Source organism: Micrasema longulum, unplaced genomic scaffold (assembly GCF_059751315.1).
Source record: "Micrasema longulum isolate JH-2025_06_02 unplaced genomic scaffold, ASM5975131v1 h1tg000436l, whole genome shotgun sequence".
NCBI classification, from domain to species: Eukaryota; Metazoa; Arthropoda; class Insecta; order Trichoptera; family Brachycentridae; genus Micrasema; species Micrasema longulum.
Genome location: NW_028277636.1, coordinates 183,021 through 205,218, shown reverse-complemented (window position 1 = coordinate 205,218; position 22,198 = coordinate 183,021). Strand labels below are relative to the sequence as shown.

Here is a 22,198-nt window from a genome sequence, read left to right as displayed (position 1 = left end):
CGCGTCGCGTCGTGTGAGTTCAGACGATACGTATAAAATAAGAACTTCAGCATCATCATCGTTCTCCTCTTTGCACCCAGTGGTGCATAGGGCACTAGTAAAGAGAATATGCAGTTGTGTTCCAGGGTAATAGCTCATCCAACTTTAAGGTGTCTACTGGAGTACCCCGAGGATCAGTACTCGGACCACTCCTCTATCTCCTGTACACCAAAGATATAGAGAATATTATCAAAGAATGAAGATTGTGGTCTCACTGCTGTGCAGATGATACGCAGATTGATTTTTATTGTAAACCGAGAGAAATGTGCGTGTTGATTTGATTAATGGATGCATTGAGAAAAAAGAAAACTGGATGGCTGAATAAAGACTAACACTTAATCCATCTAAAACGGAACAACTATGGATTGTTTCAGCCAGACAACAGAATTTGATCCAGGATACGGCACTACCCGATGTAAGGAGCACCGCTTTACCCACCGTTAAACTACTGGAAGTCATCCTTAATTCTGACCTTTCTCTTGACGCTCAAATTAGTAGAACGACAAGTTCATGCTTTTACCAGCTGAGACAGATTAAATGCAAACGCAAAAGTTTGCCAGTTGATGCCGCCCCTACAATTAATAAATGCGATTGTAGTGTCTAGAGTCGATTATTGTAATGGTATCTACGCAGATCTACCAATGAATAAAATGACTTGCCTACAGGCTGTACTAAATGCTGCAGCGAGACATATTTTTGGAATCTCTAAATTCGGTCATATCGCTCCATTACTTCAGGAATTGCACTAGCTATGTTTTCCACAGAGGGTGGAATACAAACTCTGTTGACTTATATATTAGTCACTGCACAACTCTGCCGCAGAATATCTAAGGGAACTCTGCATTCCAGATAAACTAGCTGACAGGCGTCTTACGCTTAGATCAGCTACATCTACGTCGAAAGGAAAAGTTATTATACCTCTACGCAAACAGCGCACTAAATTCGGCAAACGTGCATTTGCGGTCGCAGGCCCTACGGCATGGAATGCTCTCCCAGTAGAAATCTAAAGCTATGTAGGAGAGTGAAGTGATGTTTCGGAAGAAACTTAAAACCTACTTGTTCTTTAAATCATTTGAATAAATTCTTAGCATTTGGTGGAAAAGTAATATGAAAAAGTACATTATTTTTCTTAAATTAAAAAGTTAAAATTAAATTTATATCTTTATATAATCACTTTGTTAAGCGCCCCCGAGGTATTATATTACGAAAATGGCGCTATAAAAGTTATCCATAATTATTATTATTATTATTATTAAAGTAGACTGCAATTTAGAAAAATCTTTTGCATCAAACTGAATTAAAAAAATGAAAAAAATGTTTTCATTTTTATGATTTACCCAAATATTTAATTTGAAGGCCATTTTCAACGAGCTGTAAATGATTTACTTTGAGAAGATGAGAATCGAGTTGGGATAGAGTGGGATTCGAACCACGGACCTTTGAGCCGTGAGTCCGAGACACTACCCACGGGACCACAACCCGATTTGCAAACGATTTTACAAGGAACTTTCTGAAATTCAGGCATTGACAACAAAAAAGAAAGATTTGGTCAAGCACAGTCTGGTTGGATAGAGCTTTGTTAAGAGTCTAAGAATATTTGCAGGACAAGATATTAGATTAATTTTTATTGATTTTGGTTCGTTAATTTTAAGTATGTTGTTTATTTGAATTAACTTGTTTGTTAATTTTAATTTGTGATTTAATGAATCCTTTGTAAATAACATAAGTATTTAACTAAACTAAGCATTGGTAAACTAAATTCAGCGTATTTCGATCATTTGTTACGTGAAGGTAGGGTAATCAGTATACCGCTTCAGGTGCCAGTCCAGGAGCAATTAAACCTTGCAGTTTGAACAACCTTAAAAATCTCAGGACCTCAAAATGGGTGGGAAAATTACTAAGTTAATTTAAAGACAAATGGCTGTCTAACTTCACGGAAGCCAATCCATTATTTCATGTTAACCTTACCGAGACAAAGCGTAAAAATATCCTTGATTTATTGAGAGTGGTACCAGAAATACCCCAGATAAAATGCTATAAGTATGAAAATGGTTTAAATACCTAAAAATAATAAATCCGTCATATGCCAATTAAATTGAAATAATTGCGATTCTTTCTAAATTGGAAAAACTAAAACAAACTTGAATACTATAGTAAAAAAAACTTTAGGATTAAAAAAATTAATGATATTTCTGAATTTGCAGCCATCTGATAAAAAAATTATAATTTTAATGAAGATTGAATTTGAACAATTATTAAAAGTTTTTAATATCGAAAACAAAATATGAAAATAAGACCACTTGAAAGTCTTAGAAATTAAAAAAGATAAAAAGAAAAAGAAGAATGATCCTTTTAGTCAACTGCTGTCTAGTTTTAAAAATCGTATCCACCTCACTCAACATCTCCCATTTTTACAAAAACAACATCATGATAAGACTTGTTAGCTTCATATGTTAGATTTAATGTTTAGTAAACACCGTTATGAAATTAATGTTAATGAAATAGGAAAAGATTTATAGGATACTAACTCCTTGATATAGAAGCTTGTATAGCTGTGAAACCGGTCGGTAGAAATAACAAAAAATAGGTGGTTTAAAATAAAATTGTTTGATATTTATTTTAGAATTGTGCTATACTTATAAATACGACTATAATATATAAAGAAAAGTTATTATGATTGTCATGGTAGTGTTAATAAAACTGTTTAATAATATTCAAGTTTTCTGTGAAATTAATACATCTTTTCATAAAACACAATTGAGAAAAGATGCTCTATGGCATTGCTGTAGTGTAGCGTGATTTTTATAGCTGCTACACGTTGAATAACACTAATCTCATGTCACGCAACCCGTTAGCGGGGTGGTACAGCGGTGAATTGGGAGGTGGAATGCATGTAAAATCTAATGCATGAAATCCAGTTTTTTGTGGTAGCAATAAGCGAACAAATATCAACATGTACACGTGAAAACTGACCAACGCGCAACGTATCGAAGATTATTAAACTATAGAGCGAATAAATGGTAATGTTTGCTGTTTGGACTGGGGAAAAGCAAAGACAAATATTAAATATTATTGAAGGTATTCGGCAGAAAAAATATTTTAATAATTTTGGTATTCTTCATAATGTACGATAGGATTTTGCAAAAAATTAAATCAATATGATGATAAACTAAAAAGGAATTGGAAGAAAAAGTGCTATACGAGGGACCCAAGGTACCCGTAAGGGTTGAAATTCAAAACTTCTCGTGATGAGAAACCGCAAGACCTTTATGCACAGCGTATATATGACAGATACACCGATCTGAATGTAGTCACAAAAACAGTGTGCTCCGCATAGAATAATAGTTTGAATAAAAAAACGTTAATCAAAAGAACAAAAAACCCTAACAGCAGTCATCGAGTCAAAAAGAGGATTGAATTCTGCATCCATTGGAATATGGAATAAATGCATACGCTAAAATTAGCTGGTTATTGCCGTCCGTCAATTAATAAATGTGTTGTGTAGTGTCTAAAGCCGATTATTGTAATGGTATCTACGCAAGTCTACTAATAAATAAAATGACTCGCCTACAGTCTGTATTAAATGCCGCAGCGAGACTCATTTCTGGAATCTCTAAGTTCAGTCATATCACTCCACTACTTCGGGATTTACATTGGCTACGTTTTCCACAGAGGGTGGAATACAAACTCTGTTGCTTATGTATAAGTCGCTGCACAACTTTGCTCCAGAATATTCTAGGGAACTCTGCATTCCAGATGAACTAGCTGACAGGCGTCTTACGCTTAGATCAGCAACATCTACGTCGATAGGAAAAGTAATCATACCTCTACGCAAACAACGCACTAAATTCGGCGAACGCGCATTTGCGGTCGCGACCCCTACGACATGAATGCTCTCCCAGCAGAGGTGCGAAACTGTGAGAGTGAAGTGATGTTTCGGAAAAGACTTAATCTTAATGTATAGAATTCTTCTATACGTCTGATGACACTGAACTTCTCCTAAATGGCTTAACCGATTTACATGCGCTGTCAGCGAAATGTAGATCTTTGCGCTGCTCGTGTTCGTAAATATTTAAATTTTCAATCAAATCTGTAAAAAAAAGTTAGAAGCATAAATATTTTTTTCATCGACCCACCAGGGTTGCATTCGACGAGAATGCATGTACAAAAAATGGAAGAATGTTGTTTTTTCGTGTTTAAAAAATGTTTGTTTTTGAATGTTTACAAACAACATTTGCTTTTTATGGATCCCAATCAGATTATTACCTTACGTTTCTCATAATTTCTTTCTATTTATGTATTTTTACTGGATTTTTGGTAAAACTTAAATAATATTAAATGACATTTTTGAAAATCACATTCATAAATAAAGTGCACCCCTGTTGGTAAGGAGAGCAGAGTTTGACTTTTGCAAGGATATTTTTTTATTTAAAAAATAATTATTTTATCTATTGGAACTCAACCATAAGCAAGTACCTACATCTACATACATTTAATATTTGAATATTAATAATTTTTAGCTTTTGAATTCAATCATAAACAAGTACCTGGGTACCTAATTATCAATGGAAAGTTTTTTTCCAAGGTAATAGCAGGCAAGCCAACGTTCGCGCAGGACTGCGTATGTCGGGTCCGCTAGTTAAAATAAAAACTTAAAAGTATTATTTTTGCTTAAAAATGTTAAAATTTAATTTGTTTCTTTATATCACTTTGTAAAGCGCCCTTGAGTTATTATACTACGAAAATGGCGCTGTATAAGTTATGCAAAATAATAATAATAACAAATAAACAATGTGAGGCCTGAAAGGCAAACATTTCTAGACGCATGAGATTCTAACTAACCGAAGGCCAAAGAGTCGATTTATTAGGGCCTGGACGGCTAGTTAAATAAGGTCCGAAGGGCAACCTGGTAGTCAAGTACTAATTTCCATTAATAAAATAATAAATAAATAAATCTGGAGCATTAGACAATGCTGAGCAGCAATATATTTCAATAGAACAAAAGGTAGGAGAATTATATCAATCGTGTGAATGGTGTATAGCCCCGAAACCATTACCCGTTGGAAGATCTAGCACTTAAGATGCTTGCTAAAAAGCAGTAAATTTATCATTCCTCTTAAGTCCAAGGGTTTTTCGGATGTACGATGGCAGCAAGACGAGTTTTATTTCAACCAATATAACGTGGGTTAAATATTCGTATACAGAATACTTGAATTTTATCTTCAACTTAAGATACTTGTTGACTTTGATATCAAACTATTATTTTTAATAAAAAAATATTATTTTTTTTTGTTTATTTTTTCATACATGTATTAATTTACATTGAAATATAATTACGAAAATACACTTTAGAAAAATACATTTTAAAATAAAGCTATACCATGAATTAGAAAAAATGCTCACAACGACTACAGCGTCTGAGCGTGGGCCATTCCTTTTTTAATTATTAAAAAATTAGAGCACATGTATATGGGTATGACATAACCATTAAAACACTTTATTTACTGTGTTTGATTTACAGAACTTATTTCATATGGTAATATCTTTGCATTTTTTGTTTATATGCTTACTGTTTTTTCTTGCATACCTTTGTTATTATTGTTTTTTTTTACTTTGTAAAACTTTTTATTATATCCTTTCTAACTAATTTCACATATTTTTTCTGTATATTCTGTGTTTATTATTTAGTGTGTAAGCATGTATTTTACTTTTATTTTTTGTATTTTTAATCTCAAAAGTATGACCATGTATCACCCTTTTGCTCCAAACTCAAGTGGCTTCGTTTCTATCAGTGCATCAATCTTTCTCGCTTCTTTATAATATTCATTACAACCCTTGGCTCCAGAATATCTTGCTGAGAATTTTATTTACCTTTCTGATCATGGTCTTTTGCTTCGCTTTGCTCAGGAGATAATATTTTCCATTCCTCGACATAGCGCATTATTTTTTAGCTTTTATTTTTCTAGCACCTTAAGCTAAACTTTGAAATACCTCATTATATAAAAAAAATGCACCTTCCTAGCCATTTTCTAAAAACGCTTGAAACATTACTTAATATTCTTAGAACCTTGACTTCCCTTCAATGTTTTTATTAGTATTGTTTTTTAAAACATGTATTTTAATTCAGTTTCTTTTCTTGGTTCCTCTTTTTCTCTCATTCCAAGCTTACCTGATTTCAAATTTCTCATCTTTTAATAAAAAAATTTAAAAAAATGTCTTGTCAAAAATATCTTATCTCCTATTAAAAAACAGCTGTAATTTTTAATTAATTTGTTTTTTTAGGTGTGCACGATTTTGTTTTTTATTTTATTTTTTGACCAGTCAGTTTTTTGGTTGGCTAGAACACATTGATTTTGGCAATTCATCCATCAAAGTGCTTATTCTTTGTACTTGAAGATTAAAAATATATTTATCTATATATAAATACATTTTTATGCAAAGTTCTAAAACTTGCTTTAGTGTATCAGTGTTATTATTGTATTTTTTAGCGAGGGTGAGTACATATGGATATATTGTGTATATGTGTGATATGTGACAATGTGTAATGAATATAAGTGGACTTATTGAATGATAATTTTTTTTTTAAATTACCTTATTTTCAAATTTAATTATCTCTTTTTTTATACTCAGCAAAAGAATTTTTAACTTATTTTACAGATTATACATGAAACCATCTTTGTTCCTTTTAATTGTTTCAATAGATGAGATTTTTGAAATTAATATTTGGTGAATGAAATTGGTAGTTTTCATTAGAGAACCATAAAAAAATACGTCGTGGGTTTTTAAACATGCTAACTATGAAACTAAGCCTCGGAGAAATCAATTGATTTCATCAGTTGATAAACCTCAGAAAATGTTAGTTTTTGTTATTTTGAGAGTTTTACCAGAATACCGATGATTTATGTACAAATATTGTTGTTTTAAAAACAAAAGGGTAATTTTTAGTTTTACGGCATATAAAATCAATATGGTATTTGTAGCTGCATTTTTTATATATCACCTTGCATTGTTCAAGTAAAGGCACGTAAAATTGCGTTTTAATATGAATCTTTTAATTAAACAGTGTTTGTTTTTTGGTAATTCAGAATGAAAAAAATTGCTCACAATAAGATTGCGTTGTTTTGACTATGCTGTAGAATATAAAGAAAAAATATTGCAACTTTGGCTAAAATTGATAAAATGGCAGCACTATGTAGAACGGTCATTCAGTACTTGTTAACTATGACAAATTATGAGTCAATTTGAAACACATAAAATTCTCCGTTTCCGTTAGAACTTTAAAATCACAAGTATATTGAAACACTTTTTTTCCAAAATGCAATGTCATGTAAGAAAAATTAGTCAATTTATTGATTACTTTTAAGATTATATATATTTACTCTGAAGGGCGAGAACTTTGCTTGTCAAATTAAGACGCCTCGTTGGCAACATACGGCTCCCGGGCCGCTGAGTGCCGACCGCTGACCTACTGTAACGCATAAATGCATGTAATTTATCCTGTATGGGTGGCTTTGTACTATGCAAAAATAATGTTGTTTATTTGCTACAAAGAAAAGTAAATAATTTCGTGAGCGAAAAATTTCGGTGGAGGTTTTCTGAAATTCATCATGGAAATAAATGACGAATGATACTTCATTTCACAAAAAAAACAGTTTATAGGCAATCAAAAAAAAATAAAAAAATAATAAAAACATATTTTTAAAATTTTTATTTTCGATATATTTTTTAAAATAAAAAAAATGGTTTCATTTAATTCAATTTTAATTTAAAATATGGTATAAGTATTCAAAGGAAAAATATTTAGGAAGATATTTGGTGCTGTCAACCAAAACGGAATGTGGAGGAGACGGTTTAATCATGAAATAGAGGCACTGTATGGCAAACCCAACATTGCACAATTCATCAAAATGAAAATATTACAATGGTTGGGCCATGTGCACAGAATGAATGATAACCGTACAGCAAAAAATATTCTTTATACCATTCCGGAAGGCAGACGAAGCAGAGGCAGGCCAAAATTAAGACGGCTGGATAATGTGGAAGGTGACATTAGAGCAATTGGCCTGACGAACTGGAGAAGAGCCGCGGGGCGCAGAGAGGAATGGAGACAAATGGAGGAGGCCAGGGCCCACAACGGACTGTAGCGTCATTGATGATGACAAGTACATAAACAACAAAATACTTTGTAAAAAAATTGACGCCGGATATACGAGTATGTTCTACAATGGTTTAAGATACAAATGATATGACAATGAGATGTTAGTTAGAAGCGCACTCAGCGGGCAAAACTTGCCATGTCGAAGTGATGTGACGCCAACTGCTGGCCGTTTTATAATAAAGGTCTTTTATTGTTTTTTGCAGGTAATAAAGCTGAAAAAGAAGAAGAAGAAGATTAAGGTCTGTAAAATTTCCTAACTTAGTCACATCCTGCATGGAGACAAGTGTATGATTCTTTAATTTATACTTATGGGCAAGATTGCAGGACAACGTGGACCTGGCAGATGGCAAACGTCTTGGCTGCGCAACTTGAGCTTGAGCAAGACTGGACCGGAATGAGGTATGTGGAGGAGTTGTTCCAGAGAGCGCAAAACAGAAAAGCCTTTTTAGAAGTGATTGCCAACGTCGGGGACATCTGATAGAGCCCAAGAAGAAGAAAGAATTATATCATCAGAATCGTAAAAATATCCATTAAATATTATTTTTTTTTTACGTTAGTCTCTTAGATTTGTGAAATAACGCATTCACGATTCAGCATTTTAGAATTTAATTTGAATTGTTCAATTGGCACCTTTACTCTGGTCTACCCTGTACTGGTTCACGTGCTTAAACTGTCCTTTTCTCGGCTTAAGTTGCGTTTGTTTGTCAAACATAATTGTTTGTTTATTTACTTGTTTACAAAGCACCTTTACGTCAACAATATCAGAATTAATCATTTGGCATTCATTGTTCAAATATTTACTCCTACTATTGGACGAGTGTTTGATGATATACTGTACATGGATATAGTATTTTAATAAATCGCGAATGATGTTGTTTGTTGTTGATTGTGATACCAATGTCATCTGTATGGTTTATTGTTTGTGAACCATAGTAAAAAAATCAACAAATAATTTTTTGAAAATTTTAATAAAGAGATTCCGATTAGTACGAAAAGGAAAACATATGAATGACGTACACTGCCAGTGACTAAATATGCATTAAAGACCACGATCCTCACAAATTGAAATGTAAAAAACCTCAAATACACACAGCGATCCATAGAAAGATCCAAGCTCGGTATAAGGCATAGAGACAAAATAGGAAATGAAGAAATTAGGAACAGAACCAGAATAACGGATATCATTGATTGCGTAGGAGGACTTAAGTGGCAATGGGCAGGACACGTTGCGAGACAAGATGGACCCTAATTTTTTTTTGATGGAGGCCTTGGGAGAATAATTGAGGCGTTGAAAGACCTCGAAAAAGATGATCCGACGGCATAGTAGCTGTGGGGGCAAAAATTGGCTGCAAGTAGCAACCGACGGAAAAAAATGGAAGTATATGGAAGAGGGCTATATCCAGCAGTGGAGGACAAAAGGCTGAAGAAGAAGAAATAACTGGGTTTAAAAAAGAACATACGCAAAAAGGTACATACACATACACTTGGCGTCGCGTGACTTTTACGTCATCTGTCATCGGAATGTAATCCTTTTTTTCTCCCCTAAAAACGGGAAACCTACAAATTTTTCAGTAATAATGTGCATTTTAGAAAACGCATATAATATTATTTAATCTTATTTATTTCTGCTCGTATACACGCCCAGTTGAAACTTATTATACGACATTGTTATTAGCCCTTCCGGGCCTAAGGAAAGTATCTAGGGTCCCCCCAGATAGCATATTTTTTAAATATTTTTTTTGTTAATCATCAAATTAGTTTATTTTTTTGCATACTCTTACTCCATGATGTTAAATATATAAAAAATATTAAAATATTTTTTTGCAAAATACTTTCAACAATAATTTACGTTTATCTTTGCCCTTTCAATTATAATTCATCTCTCTACAGTTTAAAAATCTTTACGATATGGATCAGTTCGCACGTATGCCTTTTGCTATTTGGTCACGTTTTTCCAGACAAAACCACAAAAATCCGGATTATGCGCTTTTAATTTTACATTCCTCTGCCTTACCACTATGCCAACGACTAGCGACAATTTGGATCAGTGATGTTCAACGTGACGCAGTGAGAGCAGCAGGATGTCTAATGGCATCCTGTTGCAAAAGTACATAAGCAGGTATGAACTTCGCAGAAAATTCAAAATATTATGAAACAGCTGTATTAACACAACCATGAACATCATAACGATATTTTTAAAAATATACTGGTACGCCCCTTAAAAACTCACGGATTTTTTCACATACAGGCTCGGAAAGGTTACAGGTAACACCAAGTACCATTATTCGACTTCTCTGTCCAGACGGAAAAAGAACACAGTTCTGTGTGCGAAACATAACGAAAACCTTGTACAAATGTTTTTGACTTGATTGCTGCTCTCAGATAAAAATCCTGAATAAGGAAATTAAGTGGAGATACGGTCACACGATGATGGTTTCATATTAAAAAATATTTTTAAAATACAGGATTTCCATATGTGACTAATTTTTATACACCAAAAATAATTTTTCGTTGCTTTGAATGTAATTTCTTTATTTAACTAAAGCCCAAATAGCTCGGCTAGTTAGATGACCAAAAGGCCGCGTTCCTTGGCATGTTACAGTTAATAAAAGCAGACTGTTACCTAAGAAATAAGATTAGATTAGATTTATTTATTTATGACAAAATACATCGTTTTTTAACTCTACATATTACATAAAATTTCATATTTTATTTACACGAAATATTCCCAATCAGCAAAAGTGCTGGTATGAGGGGACATAATGTATTATGACACAATAGTTTTAATAAAAAGTCGATAAAATATCATCACATATCACTCGTCACACGGGCTGTAAGAACTGTTTTATTTGGGTGTTTTTTAAGTACGAATGTTTTGTATATTTTATAGGTCATTAGAAAGTGAATTGTAGCAATTTATTGCTGTATACACAAAACTGTTTCTTTTTCTGTTAGTTGTATGTTGTTTGCAAGTTAAATTATTTGACGCTCTTGTATTCATTTTAGGTTTATTGTAGTTAAAATAAATTTAATATTTGTCTTTTTTTTATTCTTTTTCATCTTAAATATAATCTTTACCTTTTCTGTGTAAATTAATTCATCTAAATTGAGCATTTTTGTAACATATAAATCTGTGGTTCTAGTACATTTATTAAAATTTAATAATACTTTAAGTGCTTTATTCATTATTATTTTAATTGATTATTGCATTTGTTTACAACTTTGCGATCATATTATTAATCTATATACAAAGTGTGGAAGTATAAAAGCATTATATTTCATTAATTTTGTACTTTTATCAAAGACTTCTGTTCTTCTCATTATTCCAATAATTGGACCCAGTTTTTTTATAACTGCTTTGATATGTTTTGTCAACGCAAATTTGCCATTCACTTCCAAACCCAAATACTTTACATTTTCTGTTTGTTTTATTTGCTCATCTTTAATTATTAGGTTCAGTTTTTTAATATTATTAATATTTAAACCATTATCTTTGTGGTCAAACATTTGAATAAATGTTATTAAATATTTGTATTTAACCACTCACCGACATTTCGATGTCTACCGGTTTCGAGACGTAATTATTAATACATTATGTTATAATTACTTACCGACAAATCATCCAAATTCACACAGGTAGTATAGTTTGACCACTCTTTATTGGAATTCGGGTGCCGAAACCAGGTGCCGTTTGGTTCACAGTCCTTATGAGCTGTTCCTGAAATAAAAAAATGAAAACATATATCAGTTGTATCGATTTAAACACCTATCGGATTCCCATAACTTTATCTGAGAGATAGTATTTCAGCTGCTTTCAACTCTGCTTTCATACTTCTGATGCTAGATTCTTGTTCCACTATTGAAATATAATAAAGTAATGACACTCACTGCTCTAGAGATGTTGCTGCAGTGCCAGTAATTACTTAAGAGTGGGCGGAGTCACGTGGAACGTTGCAATACGCCGGAAGCTGAAAGTAATTACTCAAACGGCACTTAAATTCAGCGTTCCTTAGCAAAAGGACGATTTTCTTTATATTAAACTCTATCTCTACAACAATCATATTTTCTTTGGCCACAATTAGATTATTACATTTATATTATAACGAATTAAACCTGGCAATAGTTTGTTATTACTAGATTTGCGTACATACTCGTTTACATATAAAATGAACAAAATCGAAAGTTTAATATCAATTATTGTATTTAGTTAAAATTAGATATTTACGTTTCACTGTCTGTCAAAAAAGGCAACTGTGCTTTAGGCCTTTAATGCATAACTAAAATAGACTTAATCGACATTTCGTTGTACCATTTTCAGCACCTCAAAACAGAACCGATTTTGTTTTTTTTTTAAAACAGAGTATTGAAATAAAATTTCCTGTATTGATACATCTTGTGTTTCTCAAAAATAGTTAGCGTATTTGTGTACCACACGTTCGAAAACCGTAGATACAACTAGACGTTTTTAAAGGTTTTTGGATGGTTCTAGTTCTCATAATAAACTATTCATCAATAAAACAAAACTGTTGAGACACGCCGATGGTAAATATTTATAGTGTAATAAAATACGTTTGTATGAAAAAAGTCAGACCGCGTTTCATCTCAAGATAAAACGATATAAAGTTTACTTACAAAGTTAGCTTCATAATGCGTTTACGGAACCAAAGAAACAGGTTTGGTTTTTAAAATAAAACCATTGACCTATTAGTACACATAGACACACCTTGAGCCCTCTAAAATTGACACTTAGCTCATGCCCAAACACTCAGTCATGGTCAAGGCGTATTAAGTCGTTCTTTAACCGTCAGCTGGTTTTGACGTGAGCTTGATATTAGATTTAAAACCCCACTTTTTGTTGATAAAATGAAACCTACGTTTGATTGAATCAAATCTTAAAATAATTCATATTCAATAATGAAATTTAAGTAAGTACCTAAGCACTTGTTTATGTTTGAATTCCAAAATATAAAATGATTCATTTTCAAATGGAGAATTCTTCTTGCAAACATTCAATTCTGCTCTTCTGCCAACAGGAGTGCACCTTATGTAGGAATGCAATTTTTAAAAATGTATTAAATGTCAGTTAATATTATTAATTACTTGGCATTCTTATATTGAAATATATTGAATCGGGTTGTGGTCCCGCGGCTTGTGTTGCGGACTCACGGATCAGAGGTCCGAGGTTCGAACCCCACTCTACCCCAACTTGATTTCCATTTTCTAATAGTGAGTTATTTACAACTCATTGAAAATGGTCACCAAAATTGAAATATTTGTTTAAATTATAAGAACGCTAATATTTCTTTAAAAATAAAAAAAAACATAAATTTTGACAAGGACTCATTGAAAAACTACTCTTTAATTAAATAATGCTCTGCCACCAAATCATCAGGTAGATCGCCTTTCCTCAATGGGAACCTCCGCGGTGAAGTGGTTAAGACGTTTGACTCGCGCACGGAAGGTTCTGGGTTCGATTCCCGGTGAGAACACAAACAAAGTTATTTTTTCAAGCCCGGGTGTTGTGTGTTGTAATTCGCCACTGTATTTGGGCCTCCTGGCATGGGGTATAAATTATCGCGGGGTACAGAATTTAGGATTTTTTTTGCTTGTGACAACACTCCATATATGGTTCAGCCGGATTAATCTCACCCACATGATAAAGGTTTCAGCTCGTTTACTTCACAAAAGTCAACAGATGGAAGAGTTGAGAAAATGTGGATGTTTGAACATGGGCAGAATGGTGAATGCTACACAGTATGTAAAGTGGCCATTCAAATCAGCCAATGACAGGTCATTAGCCCTGTAAATGCTTAAACTTCCATATTCCCTTCTGAAAAATGTTTTCTTTCTATATTGCAACATATTGTGATATGAATAACTTTCTAGGGAAGAAATCCAGCCGGTCTGAAAGCATTTGGATGTACTAAAATATTGTTGAATTAACTACCTGATGATAAAGGAAAAAGTATGAAAAATTTGAAAAATTGTTTTCAGGCGTTGCCTAGTAGATGAATTGGTTTAGCCGGATGAATCTCACCCACATGATAAAGGTTTCAGCTCTTTTACTTCACAAAAGTCAACAGATTGAAGAGTTGAGGAAATGTGGATGAACAAACATATGCAGAATTGTGAATTTTACATAATGTGTTATGTGGCCATTTAAACCAGCCAATGACAGGTCATAAGCCCTGTAAATATACTACATATATACTCCCACGCATAGAAAATAGACTCTCGGACGAAATAAAGAATAGTGATATAAATCAAATCAAAGTAAAATTTGTTTTAAAAACCATTTTCTTAAATTCTTAGTTAAGTGGGTAAAAAAAAACAAAGGGAAACCAAACATTTAAGAACGGTTTTAAAAAAGCATTTGTTTATTATTTTTATATATTTCGGTATCAAAAAATACTTGATTTACTTGTATATAATTTTATTTTTGTATGTAAACATTTTTAAATTGTGTTACTAAAATATTTAAAGAGAAAAATCCCTGCAAAAAAAGGCTTTTGCAGTTTGACGGTAATTAAATAATTGTTCAAAGAAATGCTAATGTAAAAAAATCAATTAAAAAAAATATGAAAAAAAATGCCTAGACTCCCAAACGCTTTTTTAAAAAATGTTTTTCCTCTATGTTACAACAAATTTAAATATGAACAATTCCCTAGGGAGAAAATCCAGCCTGTCTGCAAGCATTTGAATATAATTAAAACAGTGTATTTATTTAAGTATGCAGTTAACATGCCGGGATGATTTAGATAATAATAATAAGCATAGGTTATTAACAAAAATAACAATTACTTTATCTACTAAATACACACTTAGGTAATAGATTTCTCTGGAACATGTCTAGTCTGCCTAACTAGGTACAACCTGTTTTAAGGCAGACATTTTTATGCAAAAATAAACAATAAAATTACTACCTTCTAGTTAATTTACTGTACAGTTATAAAATATTAATTTATTATGAATGTATTATGAGTAAATTTTCCGAATTTTCTCGACCTAAACCATATATTTACTAGACACTCATATATTTCTGTTTTAGGTATGTTTTACGGTTTACCATATTAAATTCCCGCAGGACATTACAGTGGATATGGCCTCGTTTACAGGAAGACGAGGAACGACTTGGATCGTCAAAATTTTATTGATAAATTCGCTACTTTGCAGACATTTCGAATCGGTAAAACAGTCTTTGGCACGATACTAAAACTCAGACGACAGTTCGACTGATAAAAATAAGTTAAACAAAATCGTTGAGCATGTCCAAATGTTTGAAGACAGGCTTGTTCCTGCCAAGGACGTTATTCAGATCTTTAGTTTGAAGAACAAAAGGTATGTGTATTTAACTACGCACTTCTTTCAATTATTGCGTGGTATTATTGACAACTCTGAAATTATGCGGAGCATTAGCTTTTATGTTCCGGATAATTACCTTAGACAGAGTCAGCATAGACTGCTTCACATTCCAATATACAGGACCAACTCGTCAATCGTTATGCCTGTTGGAAGGGCTATCTCCATGTTGAACAATATTGCTTTGGGCATTGACATTTTTCACGTCTCTGGGGGAGTTTTTTGTTAGAAGATTCTCTTAGTTTTTTAACATATTATTCTCTGGATGTTATGTGTACTTATGTTTTATTTTTAAATATACCTAATTTCACTTTATAATATTAATTATTTCTATTTGTATGAATTAAGATATTTCATTTTGTAATGTACATATAAATGAATAAATAAAATTGAAAAGGGAAAATCTGAATTTGTTGCAACAGAGGGAAAACATTTTTGAGAAGTGGATATGGAAGTCTTGGCATTTACATGTCGGCCTCGTGGAGTAATGGTTAGCGCGTTTGCTTACCATGCAAGATGTCTCAAGTTCGATTCCCTAAATGGTTGATTTGAAATATGCATTTAAAAGGGAGTTTTTACAGCATTATATTTCGTTGTCTCTGGACTGGTGACTGAAGCGTATGACTGATCATCTGGCTATTTAAACCAGAAAATGTCAAAACATAAGCCATGTAAATGCATAGACTTCCATATTCCCGTCTCAAAAATGTTTTTCCTCTGTTGCAACAAATCTAGATCTAAATTAAATATATTTTAATTTTCAATTTCATTTTTTCATATGCTCGTATACGTACGTACGTTGTGGAATATAAAATCTTTATTCATACGTATATAAGTATTAAAAAAAGACTCTTGATTATGATAAAAACAATTGGAGAATGATGTGTCGAAAAACTCTCTCAGAGACGTAAAAAAGTTCAATGTCTAAAGTTATATAGTTATAAAATACTTGAAAGGCGGGCTGTGAACAATATCATGCAACAATTGAAAGATATGCGTAGTTAGATACACATCTTCTTATCATATACATTTATTTATTTTTTATTTTCAAAAAACAAGATTAACTTTTGATTAAAGCACATAATAGATTGTAAGTGAAGCACGAAATCATTATTCCTTTGTAGGAAAAAACATTGAAATAAATTACCTTCCAAAATAATGTTCTGAAAATATAAATGTAATCAAAGCCAAATAAAATAATACACTTCCGTTGCCTTTGCGTCATTCTACGACTTTTTTGGTCCGCCTAAAGTCTGTGGTTTTAACTTAACAACCCGCTCAGCTCCATAGAGATCCCAGCAGAATTTTCGTATATTGTTTTCCCGTAATTTAAATTATTTAGTACCAAAAACACGTATGACTTTCACTCAGAGAAATTTCTTTTTTGTGGCCCCAAGGAATATCCATAATCTATGCAATGAAAGATACCGTTGAAAAGATTTATAAGCTATTAATTGTGCTGTCCAGACGTTGATAAGTATTTAAGTTTATGTAACAATTTTAATTTTTGGTATTCTTTAATAATTTTCATGTTTCCACTTTCCATTTTGCTGTACCCCAACTAAACACAGGTCTCTTGGCCTCATAGGAAACGTTTTTATTTTTATATGTATTTATGTATTAATAAATAAATAAAATAGAAAAAAAATTGTTGCGCAACTCAGTGGATTACAACCGTGATCTCGGATCTCGTTTTTATTATATTAGTGGTTGTTCTGCTTATTTAAATACCCAAAATTCTCTTTTCCATAGTTTTTAATCGCGAGGTTACTGACTGCACAATAAATATAAACAACGAATGTCATGAACAAGTATAAGAATTTGTGTATCTGGGACGCATGTTTCAAGAGATGAGTAATTGCTAATAAAAATATGTCAATCGAAGCTAAACTGGCAGTGCACAACGGAGTTTTAGTCTCAGCACTTACATATGTATGGTAGTGAAACATGGAACTGGCAGAGGAAGGATGAAATACGAGTGAAAGTAGTTGAAATGCGATCTCTTCGACGAATGTGTGGGAAATAAATGGATGACAGGGTTACGATTGATAAAATCAGGCGAGAGTGTAAATCTAAGTCAAACATAATTGATAAGATTAAGAAAGAGTCTCTGAGATGGTTTGGTCATGGAGAACAAATAGATGACGAAAAAATGGTAAAACAAGTATATATGGCAAAAATAAACGGCACTGTGAGACGAGGACGACCAAGAAAGACGCGGCATAATCAGGATTAGGTAAACCGAAATCTTAAGTCTTGTCATGTCAAAAACAGATGGAACCGAAGGGCATGTATGACATAATGTATGAATGTGGAAGACGCTAGGAATGTATGCCAGTTTAGACGTGTGTGTCGGTCCATTCTCTCTGCCTACCCTTATGGGGAAATGGCGTGATGATAGTAGTTGTTTAATCGTAAAACTGATTAAATTGTACGACAACAATTGTACCAACAAAAAAGTACAAACTCTTAAATGAACGATTATAAGACTCATTGCGATTGGATACCAGTTTTGAAGATAAATAAAAATTAATATAATTTCGTCAAAATTAATGCCATGTATTAAATAGTCATCTGAATTCTTACACAATGACATGAGAAACAAGGGTGGAGAAATATTTCTCAAACAACCCTATTAGACTTGTCCATGGGCAATAAAAGACGGACAAATATGTGGGGTGTAAAATATTGGATTTCCTTTTCCAATTGCGACGCCTTGTTCTTTGACGCCACTCTTATGTTGTAACTGGCAAACTTACGGACAAAATATTGAACGCAAGAAAGAAATATTCATCACATTTTGAGTCTAATAATTGTGATCAAGACTCCGGATGTTGGACTAACGAGTCGCCCACTCTCAAAACCACCGCCAATTTTTTTCTTCTTCTGGTTGTGCTTAGGGAACTGAATTGATACTCAAATTAAAGCGTATTTGGTTCGATTTCTGACAAGAAAGATGTGAATAACATTTTGTATTTGAAGCACTAATTTTGTGTTTATTCACTATAGTAAAACAAATAAAAACAACGTTTGATTTTTACAACTTAAAAATTTTTTTTTTTTTTTTTAAAAAGTCACTCCATTGCTTCTTTATTTTTGTATTTAAGAAAAAAACTTTCTCTATTTGTTTTTATAAATATGTTTGTGTATTTTTAATTTCTTTATTTTCGGTATTATTCTTTCAGATATTGAATAACCCTTGGTAAAAAGTAAATAAGTACTGTTGATTTACTTATATATATATTTTTTAACATGTTAATGTTAATACTTTTTATCCTTCCTATAACTGTTACATATTATTGTTTATACACTTTATTATATATTATACGAGCTGAACCCGGCAATGCTTTGCTATTGCTAGAGATGAGTTTATACTCGTTTACATATATTATATTAAAGCCGTATATTTCGGCATTTATTGCATGTGATTTTAAAAATTTGAGTTTGTGGTTTTGTTCACTGGATAATTAAGTATTTCACTAACTATTGTTATAGAATCAACAGTTTAATCATTTGTAATATATCTTGATTTGAAGTTATGTTTCGAATATCTGTCCCTTGTGAGGTGAGACTACTAAGGAGGGTTAAATTACAAGTGCATATGTGAATATTTTTAATTCTGTGATGTCCTGCCAGTAAAACAAATTAATGACTACAAATTGATTGCAGATCCGGAATATAAAAAAAAGTTTCCCAAACTTATCAGACTAGATTCAAAACTAAAGGTTTCCTGGTCATTCCCCAAATTACAAATTACTTCGGAGAACGAACATTAAATTGTGTTATTCTAAGGTTATTCAATAATCTCCCAAAAACTATAAATAACATGGAAAGTCTTCAAATAAAAAAATATAAGTGAGAAAATATCTTAATTGAATCGGCATTCACTTTGTAACACTAAAATATAAATTATTATGAATATAAAACTTTGATATTAGTGTTAAACAATTTGTATTATTTTACAAAAACACTACTACAGTTTTGAGAGAGCATTCCTTCCATCGACGGGTGTATAAAATAATTTATACTAACTACTATAAATTATTTTATAGTAATAATTTCCACTTAACCCTATCAGTTTTACTGATTCATTTGTTTATTTTTTGTTTAAATTCTATGAAATTGTGACCAATATTCCGTGTGTACTATATTAGTTTTATATCACCCGTCGATGGGAGGAGTGCTCTTCCAAAACTGTAGTAGTGTTCTTGTAAAATAATAAAAATTGTATAACACTAATGAGAAAGTTTTATTTTCATAATAATTTAGGAAAATACCTCCTTTGTACTTTATAGTACCTGTTAAAAAATAATTAACAAAAAATGCATATTATGTGTGAGTGTGGGAAATAAAATTGTTTTAAAAAAATATGTCACGCCAAAAAGTCTACAGAATAAGTGGGGAAATAATAGTAACAAACATATATTTTGTTACTTAAAATCCCAAATGAACGCTGTTCTGTAGCACTGAAACTGAAAATAAAAAAAAATGTTTTTTGCAGTTTTTTTTCATTAAGAAGTAGTTCCTGACATGTAAATTAAATGCAAAGATTTAATTTGATAATCTTAATGTCATATTCGTTTACATGAATTTGTCCCTGACGTTGGCGCCCAATGTGGGGCTCTTGGTGTTGAGTGACTAAATTTTCACTTTGGCAATAAATCACAAAGTTTTGATTGTCGATGTTTGACGAACCGGACACCGGACGGCTTGATGATAAAGTTGGAATCTGTTGCAAGTTTTGTAATGGCGGGCGGGATTTGGTATTTTTGATATTACGACGTGTGAATTTTAACGCCTCTTTTGGGACGAGGGCAAAATTTGTTGAAAACTTTAGCTCTGATTAATGACTGAAATAAAAGGATCCGATTAAAACAAGTCGGTCGACTGAATGGAGAATTCATTTAATTACTTTATTATTTAACCTAAATATATTATGACTTTAGAAAAGTTTAAATTAATCATAAAAACATTTTTATGCTGAACGAATACTTTCATTAATTAAAAGAGCTTTTATACTATAACTCCGGACAAAAACTGGGAATTTAATTGGGTTATATTTTTTTTTGTTTACTATTTTTACTGTTAATATGTATTTCATTTCTATTTTATTATCCTTTATTTTTTAATACTCTGTTTAAACTTAATATATTGATTTTTTCTACTGACATTTCTTGGTGGAACTGCATTTTAATTATAATAATAAAAATACGTTTATAGTTTTATTCCACTTTTATTTATAATTTTTTTACCAGTGACCGAATTTCGTCGTGACTGACATCGTCAGACTGGTCGTGGTCACTAGTCTGGTCACCAGTGGAATAAAACTATAAATGTATTTTTATTATTATAATTTGTTTAACCTCTTATGTATACTGTAAAAAAAATGTCTACCTGTGAAATGTACCTGTCTCTTCGTCAGGAAATTCTTTCAGTAGCATGCCAAATCCACTTTATACTTTCACCATAGCAGTTGCACAAAAATATAAAACCAATGTGCTAATGGTACCACATGTGTTAAGTATATTGACACTAACGAATAGAAATTATTAAAAATGTTTGTGAGAGCAAAAATTGAAAAAAAGGGGAGTGGTAAAAGGGAGAAACATGAATTTACTAGGTGTGGAGTAACCATTACAATAGAACATCGTATAATGTGCTATGTTGAAATTATATTATTTAAATATTTCCATGTTTTTTATTTTTAAGCTTTTCTCATTTGTATGCAAGATTTTTAATCCTTGTTAAAGTCATGGCTAAAGTGCTACTACTACTATGGTAAAGGTGTATAGTGGGATCTGTATGTTTGTGTAGTTAGTGTCCTGATGAAGAGACGGGAATACCTCAAAACTGTTCGAGATAAAAAAGTTGGTAATACATAATTAATTAGTGGTTTTTGAAAGTGGCCTTCGTAAAAAAATATCGTGTAGAGAAAGTTATTGGTGTTTTGAACGTCTTTATCACGTCAATTGTTTTTTTTTTAAATATGACACATTAAAGTGATCTTAGAGACAAGTAATGCAATCAGATCAAATAAATACACTTTGTTTATTTTCAATCATCGAAATGCTTATGAAAATAAGGATTTTGGAGGGCATTTCGAAAAAAGTGTGAAATTTAAAAGCTTTGTTGTATCGCATTTGGTGACAGTTAATAAAAAAAATTGTTTACTGATTGATGAAGCTTATAATTGTAATTATAATGGCATTTTTGCTTGTAAGTTTAAAAAATTGTTTTACAAATCGCTCTTTAGTAATATTATTTACTAACATTTAATAAAATGGTTGATCACGAAGATAATGTTTGAAATAAGTTATACGAGTAATGTTGATTGAAGAGTCGGATTCTGGTTTTGTGGTAGTATTGTAAAATCAAATCAGAAATCAGAAATACTTTTCCTACAATTACATTTTTATTTTCAAAATGTTCTCAAACAGAAGTTATTTTATTACATCACTATTTCTCTGGACTAGAAAACATATTTTCCCACCACGATATCAAACGAAAACCTCAAATTTATCAGATGTTTGTTGTTTTCGATCCCAAAACTTTGAATTCTTTGTATTTGAAATGATGTTTGTCAGATTGATTAATTATTGGAGATATCAATTTATTATTAAATTGTTACCCTTGTCATCAAAG

At 31.9% G+C, this 22,198-nt stretch overlaps 1 protein-coding gene across 1 annotated transcript in view; it reads right to left on the bottom strand.

Moving 5' to 3' along the window:
* The window catches only part of LOC148281563 (calcitonin receptor-like), a 281,467-nt gene that overhangs the window by 146,950 nt on the left and 112,319 nt on the right, over window positions 1-22,198 (bottom strand). Inside the window, 1 exon segment of the mRNA XM_088226522.1 lies at window positions 11,809-11,915. Coding sequence (XP_088082648.1) covers window positions 11,809-11,915 — 107 coding nt within the window.